The sequence below is a fragment of the Penaeus japonicus genome, unplaced genomic scaffold (genome assembly GCF_977035675.1).
Source record: "Penaeus japonicus unplaced genomic scaffold, GWHDUDI00000001_assembly GWHDUDI00000008, whole genome shotgun sequence".
Taxonomy (NCBI): Eukaryota; Metazoa; Arthropoda; class Malacostraca; order Decapoda; family Penaeidae; genus Penaeus; species Penaeus japonicus.
In genome coordinates this window covers 14,840,625-14,848,124 of record NW_028234410.1, presented here as the reverse complement: position 1 = coordinate 14,848,124, position 7,500 = coordinate 14,840,625, and the positions used below count along the sequence as shown (strand labels likewise).

The 7,500-nt window shown below is 32.7% G+C and overlaps 1 protein-coding gene across 1 annotated transcript in view; it reads right to left on the bottom strand.

The window, feature by feature from the left end:
- Window positions 1-306: 306 nt before the first annotated feature.
- The window catches only part of LOC122263906 (ras-related protein Rab-9A), a 13,784-nt gene continuing 6,590 nt past the window's right edge, over window positions 307-7,500 (bottom strand). Inside the window, 8 exon segments of the mRNA XM_086538828.1 lie at window positions 307-834; window positions 1,403-1,487; window positions 2,253-2,411; window positions 2,860-2,904; window positions 2,955-3,068; window positions 3,071-3,133; window positions 3,648-3,797; window positions 3,956-4,015. Of these exon segments, the coding sequence (XP_086394954.1) occupies window positions 1,410-1,487; window positions 2,253-2,411; window positions 2,860-2,904; window positions 2,955-3,068; window positions 3,071-3,133; window positions 3,648-3,797; window positions 3,956-4,009 (663 nt within the window). The 5' untranslated portion in view covers window positions 4,010-4,015 and the 3' untranslated portion in view covers window positions 307-834; window positions 1,403-1,409.

Here is a 7,500-nt window from a genome sequence, read left to right as displayed (position 1 = left end):
AAAAAAAAAAAAAAAAAAAAAAAAAACCAAAACCCACAAACCCCCCCCAAAAAAAAAAAAACACACAACAAAAAAAAAAAAAAAACCCCCACAAAAAAAAAAAAAAAAAAAAAACCCCCCCCCCCCCCAAAAAAAAAAAAACACAAAAAAAAAAAAACACACACACACAAACACACACAAAAAAAATTTTTTTTTTTAAAAAAAAAAAAAAAAAAAAAAAAAAAATTTTTTAAAGGTTTTATTTTTTTTTAAAAAAAAAAACCCCCCAAAAAAAAAAATTTTTTTTTTTAAAACCCCCAAAATAAAAATTAAAAGCATAAAAGTTAATCAGGGTTGGTAAATATGTGTGGCATCAGTATCAATGCAGACTACAATAAAAACTAAGTTAGGAATGAGGCCAATATCAATGCATCGGACAATAAGCATACAATAGGAATTAGCTCTCTGACCACATACAAATTCATGATTTCATCATTCACAATCTGCAAAAAAATGAGTCACAAGAAATGCATCAAAATATAAAAATAGTCATGTTCTGACACAATAATTTGAGTGAAATCTCCATCTTCTAAAAAATCCTTATTCATTAATCACCCTGATAGCTTACACCTAAATAATCTAACAATTCAAAAGACAATTTTGGCAATCAACTGTTAAAGAATAGAAATATCACAAACATTTTAAAGAATTTATGACTTAGAATACAATTTTGCTTGCATCTGCAACAACAATCAAAAGAATATTAAAGATAAAGGACAGAAAGAAAAAAAACACACTCCTTATGTTACTTCTCTCTCTTGAGCTCCCAAAGCTTTCATACCTTGTACTCTTAACCTGAAAAAGTGAACAAATGAAATACCACATAAATAAGCATTCAACCTAAATATTGGGTTTCTTTTATCAGATAAGAATCACAAAGCTTCTGAGATACTTGACTTTATCTTATAATCAATTTTTATTTTCTTCTCCATGAGCTGAAAATGAAGTAAATAAACTAAAAATCAAACAACACGCTAGTAATATTTTAGATACATTTTGAAAGTTATCATTCTTTTTGTTAGTGAAGAACTGCTATTTACTCTACATAAGAAATTAAAAGACAAGCTGCTGATTAAACTCCATTTCTATCATTCAATGATCTCAAACTTCAAAGAAGTTCCTTTTTGACAAACTATTTTAGATAACAAAAAGCAAAACATTTGTCTTTATTTCATTCTAAATTAATTGCTAAGTTCCTTCAACCCTGTCTGGCACAAAAGATCAAGAGACTAACATTTATCAGTTTTCTATGAATATACATCAGCTACATATTTTAATACACGATATGTAGTGAAAGAAAATAGGAGAAACAAAGGTGTAACAATCATTTATATCAGCTCCATTATAACCCCACTTTGCATACCTCTAGTTTACGACGAACATGCACAGAGGCGATGATGGGTGCCATCTCCATCTAACTGTACTGTATCTGGCATTGGCATTCTCTCCTTTAAAAAGAAGCGAAAAGGAGAATTAGTAAAATTCCTTTGACCCACTCACGTCAGCCAATTATTTGCCTAATGCTGCTCCCATCGTGGACATAACAAGTGCATGCAGCCTACATGCGTGAAATCTCTCCTGATGTTATGCCACAGTACGCCTGTTGGAGCATTTTTCACCTGCCCGTTTCTATGGGATGCTGAGAGGCATTTTTTTTTTTTTTTTTTTTTTTTTTTTTTGATGTCAAGGACAGTGTATACAAATGTAACTGCAATAAGTATATACATATGTAACTATGTAAAAAGTGTATTTAGAGGGAGAGATCATAACGCAATAGGACTTCATCTGACCAGAGTGAAATATTCCCATGACGTGATAGCATGTCATCTGGCCGAATTGGTTTACTAGTGACCAGGAATGAAATAATTCAAAAAGTTAAATTCATAAATGTTAGAACAGACAATGAAAAAGCTGATGGGTCAAAAAGGATGCCTTTTGTAGATATCATATACATGTATCCTTAACCACTGAACAGAACTAAGTACTTGGAAAATATTAAAGATTTCTCAGGCTGTGCTAATCTCTGTAATTCTTCCTAAAACAAGTATAAAATCAATGGAAGAGGAATTTCACAAGAAATCTCAGATATGCTTGAAGATCTATTTGCACAGTACAAACCCCCTTGGGATCTTTAAATGCTATCTATGATAACCTTTGGTCATCCTAAAGAATATGTAAAAACTACAAAAGTAAAGAGAAGACTTCAAACCTACCTGCCGACCATCAATGTTAGCCCATCGTCTTAAGCACATCATAAAGGCAGTTTCTACATTTGTTGCATCTTTGGCGGATGTTTCTATATAAGGAAGATCGCCATTTTCTTTACACCAAGCTTCTGCCTCTTCTGTGGTAACCTTGCGTTCAAGATCCACCTGTGAATATGCCATTAGTTTTGCCCCCCCACCCCCCCCACCCCCCCCCAGGGCCTTCTATCAAGGTTTCAGAGTGAAAGAAAGAAAGAATTGTGTGTGTGTGTGTGTGTGTGTTGTGTGAGTGTGTGAGTGTTGAGGTGTGTGTGTGTGTGAGTGTGTGTGTGTGTGTGTGTCTATACTAATGTTGTGTGTGTGTGTGTGTGTGTGTGTGTGTGTGTGTGTGTGTGTGTGTGTGTGTGTGTGTGTGTGTGTGTGTGTGTGTGTGTGTGTGTGTGTGTGTGTGTGTGTGTGTGTGTGTGTGTGTGTGTGTGTGTGTGTGTGTGTGTGTGTACAACACAAAATTATAGACACATACAAAACAAACTACAACAATAACAATACCCAGAGCAAAACACACACACACATGCACACAAAAACACATCAATGGCAAAGGCAAATCTAACTTTACCTTGTTCCCAACCACGAGAAAGGGAAAGTCTGCCTTTTTTATAACCTACCGTACTTGTATATACGTCGGCATAGTACAACAAACAAACCTGTTACTAAGACTCCCGTGGATGCGTCCCCTTTCCCAAGTTTCCAGGTTCTTAAACCTATAGAGGGAAAAAGTGACTTATGTCCAACTATTGCAAAGGTGAGCAACAACACCTGTTCTGTAGGCCTCGGTTAGAAATGGGGGTCCTGAGGCTCTTGAATCTCTCCTGACCAGCTGTGTCCCAGATCTGTGGCAAATGGGAAACTAATCTTTTTGACCTTCAGCTGTTGGCTTGTTCATAATAACAGGATGTAATAATGATGGTAAGGAAATAATAACTTCAATGATGATGACAATTGTTAAGGAAGTACAAATGCTATACAAAAACACATAGTAATGATAATGTTAATAGTAATAATAATAATAATGATGACAATAATGATGATAATAATGATGATGATGATGTTGATAACAGTAAAAAAAGATCATATCTTCAACACCAAAATTATAGTAACCATGAGAAGTTCATGACAATGATGAAAATAATAATAATAAATATAATAATCATAATGATAATAACAATTAGTATTATCACAACTTTAGTAATACTTAAAAACAATAATATCAGAAATGGAATTAATAATAATAACAATAACAATAATATCTATAATAGTAGCAAAAGTAGTCATTGTCATAAAAAGAACAACAACAAAGAGTATAAGTACAACGGTGACTGTCAGCAACAAAGTCAAAAATCTTGCCTGCAGTGTGTAGGTTTCCCCTGATAATTCAATTTCCTTGTTGAGGAATTCCACGCCAATGGTATGGAAGGAATGCTCGTCGAATCGGTCTGTGACAAAACGGTTCATGAGGCAGGACTTTCCAACACCTCCATCACCAAGGATCACAACCTGTATCATGAGGAAAGATAAGGTTTCCATGAGTCATCTTACATGTTGAAATGAGGGAGTCTCTGATGGTATTCCAACTTGTTACACTTTTAGTCTGCATTTCTATTCATTCCACTTATAAAAATGACCTTCTCTCAATTTTCAAGTGCGATTCTTACCTTTAAGACTGTTGACCGGCCACGACTGTTTTGTCTTCTGTGATTATTGCTCATTTTGTGCTGCAATAATAATATCATCATTACAGATCATTCATTGCTGTTTTTGACTCCTTAAAGGTGAGCTACTTTCTGATTAAATGTTTGCATGGCAGATTTTTTAACTAACTTCCACAGTTATATCCTTTTGCTAATAAAAGATAGGAAATATTACAAAGATCATGATATGAGTAATGATTATAAAGACTATCATAACATTGATTGTGATAATAATAATATATGATGATAATGATTACAATAATATTACTAATGCTAATGCTGATGATTTCCCACAGAGAATAAAGTACATACAAATCTGCTCATATCAACCTACTCTTTCAAAAATAAGATCCCGTTGAACAAAAATTATTCTGGAATATCTACCCCCCCTTAAAGGTTTAAACCATTTTAATGTCATTCATCCATGAGTGTTTTCTTTTTATAAAATTCAGTCAATCCATGATTAAATTTGTCTTTTCAGTATGTTTTTGCCCCACTCTACCTAATGCATCATTTATTAGCCCTAATACATTATGTCACAAGAGCAAATAACATGAATTAACTAATTTCTTAAGTGTTCCAAATTTTAAAGTTTTTAAAGTGTATTAATTAAAAATCTAAGAAAGTTCAGAGTAACAAAAACTAATAAAGGAAAATTACTAGATTTTTTCTAGTTTGAATAAAATTAGGTATGTTAACCCAATCCCGACGGGCCGGCGATAAGTGGAAACCCCTATGCCGGGCCTATGCAATATTGCATCAGGAACGTCAAACTGGTGTGTCGCCCCGTCATTTGGCATTTAGCTGTGTCACACGGGTGTGACGCACCGTTGTCAAAGGGTTAATAAGTATATGAAATTAAAATTGGAATTTTATGAATAATATTCTTATTTTCTTAGGTAAAAAAAAGAAAAGAAAAAAAAAGAAGACGATATGCATAATAAAAAGAATGAAGTATGAATCTGTGCTTCTGTTCAATACTAGGACAACTAGTATGCGAATATATATACATTATATACATATATATATATATATGTATATATATATATATATATATATATATATATTTATATATATATATAATCATACACACACACACACACACATATATGTATGTATGTATGTATGTATGTATGCATGTATGTAGTTTTGTATTTATAGTACCATGAGAGAGAAGTTCATGACATTGATGCAAATAATATAATAAATATAATAATCATACGGATAATCCCCCTTAGTATTCTCAACTTTTACTCATATTCAACAACAATACATATCCGATATGGAATTAATCTAATAACCAATACAATCATATCTATAATAGTTAGCAATTGTCGTCATTGTCATAAAAAGAAACAACACAAAGAGTCTACGTCAACGGTGTGACTGTCCGATCACAGTCAACAATTTGAGCAGAGTGTCGGTGCCCCTGATAATTCAATTTCCTTGTTGAGGAATTCCACGCCAATGGTATGGAAGGAATGCTCGTCGAATCGGTCTGTGACAAAACGGTTCATGAGGAGACTTTCCCAACCACCCCATCACAAGGGATCACAACCTATGTTATGAGGGACGTAGGGTTTCCATGAGTCATTTTACATGTTGAAATGAGGGAGTCTCTGATGGTATTCTAACTTGTTACACTTTTAGTCTGTGTTTCTATTCATTCACATTATCCCCAATGGCCTTCTCTCACATTATCACGTGCGCTTCTACCTTTACGACTGTCTGACGGCACGACTGTTTTGTCTTCTGTGATTATTGCTCATTTTGTGCTGCAATAATAATATCATCATTACAGATCATTCATTGCTGTTTTTGACTCCTTAAAGGTGAGCTACTTTCTGATTAAATGTTTGCATGGGGCAGGATTTTTTTAACTAGACTTCACAGGTTTATCCTTTTGATAATAATAGTAAGGAGAATATTAGCAATAGTCATGATATGAGTAATGATTATAAAGACTATCATAACATTGATTGTGATAATAATAATATATGATGATAATGATTACAATAATATTACTAATGCTAATGCTGATGATTTCCCACAGAGAATAAAGTACATACAAATCTGCTCGTTCAACTACTCTTTCACCAAAAGTCCGCTTGACCCCCTTATCATGGACTTCTTCCCCCTTAAAGGTTTAAACCATTTTAATGTCATTCATCCATGAGTGTTTTCTTTTTATAAAATTCAGTCAATCCATGATTAAATTTGTCTTTTCAGTATGTTTTTGCCCCACTCTCCCTAGTGCATCATTTATTAGCCCTAATACATTATGTCACAAGAGCAAATAACATGAATTAACTAATTTCTTAAGTGTTCCAAATTTTAAAGTTTTTAAAGTGTATTAATTAAAAATCTAAGAAAGTCCAGAGTAACAAAAACTAATACACAAGGCAAACTTACTAGCTTTTTTTAGTTGAATCAACTTAGGTCTGTTCACCCCACTCCCGACGAGCCTGGCGATAAGTGGACACCCTACTGCGGGTTCTGCACTAATTGCCATCGGCACACCGTTTCCCATGGTGTGTCGCCCGTCATTTGGCTTTTAGCTGTGTCACACGGTGTGCCGCCCGTTGTCAAAGGGTTAAAACGTATATGAAACTTAAATGGAATTTTATGATAATTTCTTAGTTTCTGTAGGTAAAAAACAAGAAAAGGAAAAAAACAGAAGACGATATGCCTAATAACCAGAATGAGTCTGAATCTGTGCTTCTGTATCAAATACTAGGACACCTAGTATGCGACTTATATACATTAATAGACCAATATATAATAGCTATGACTATTATTATATATATAATAAATAATCCTTAATTTTATATCTAATCATACCCCACACACACACCCAGCTATATGTATGTATGTATGAAGGTAAGTATGATGTATGTCTGTTTGTATGTATGTATGTTGTATATATGGGTAATGGTATATTAATATAATATATATATATATATATATATATATATATATATATATATATATCTATATCTCTATATCTATATATATATCTCTATATATATATATATCTATATATATATATATATATATATATATATATATATATATATATATATATATATGTATACATATAGATTTAGATTTAGATTTATATATAAATATACATATGCACATGCATATGTATATAAATACACATATGCATGCATATGTATACACATACACATATACATATGCATTTTTAAATATATATTTACATATACATACACTAATCATATATATATACAACTTTTGCTTTAAACAAAAAAAGTGCCTTTTCAGTTGCACGAGTGAAAAAAGTGGCAGAAGCAAAAAGATGCGTCAGGTGTTGACATCACCTCAAAAGATCATTACCATTACTGAACACGCAAGCTCGGATAACATTTATGGTTTCAGTGACCAGGTCTTACGAGGTTCAGTTTCATTTTTGCTTTTTGATTGTTTGTCAATTGTACTCATATTTTCAACATAATGAAAACCATCCAAGTGATGATTTCATAAAAAAA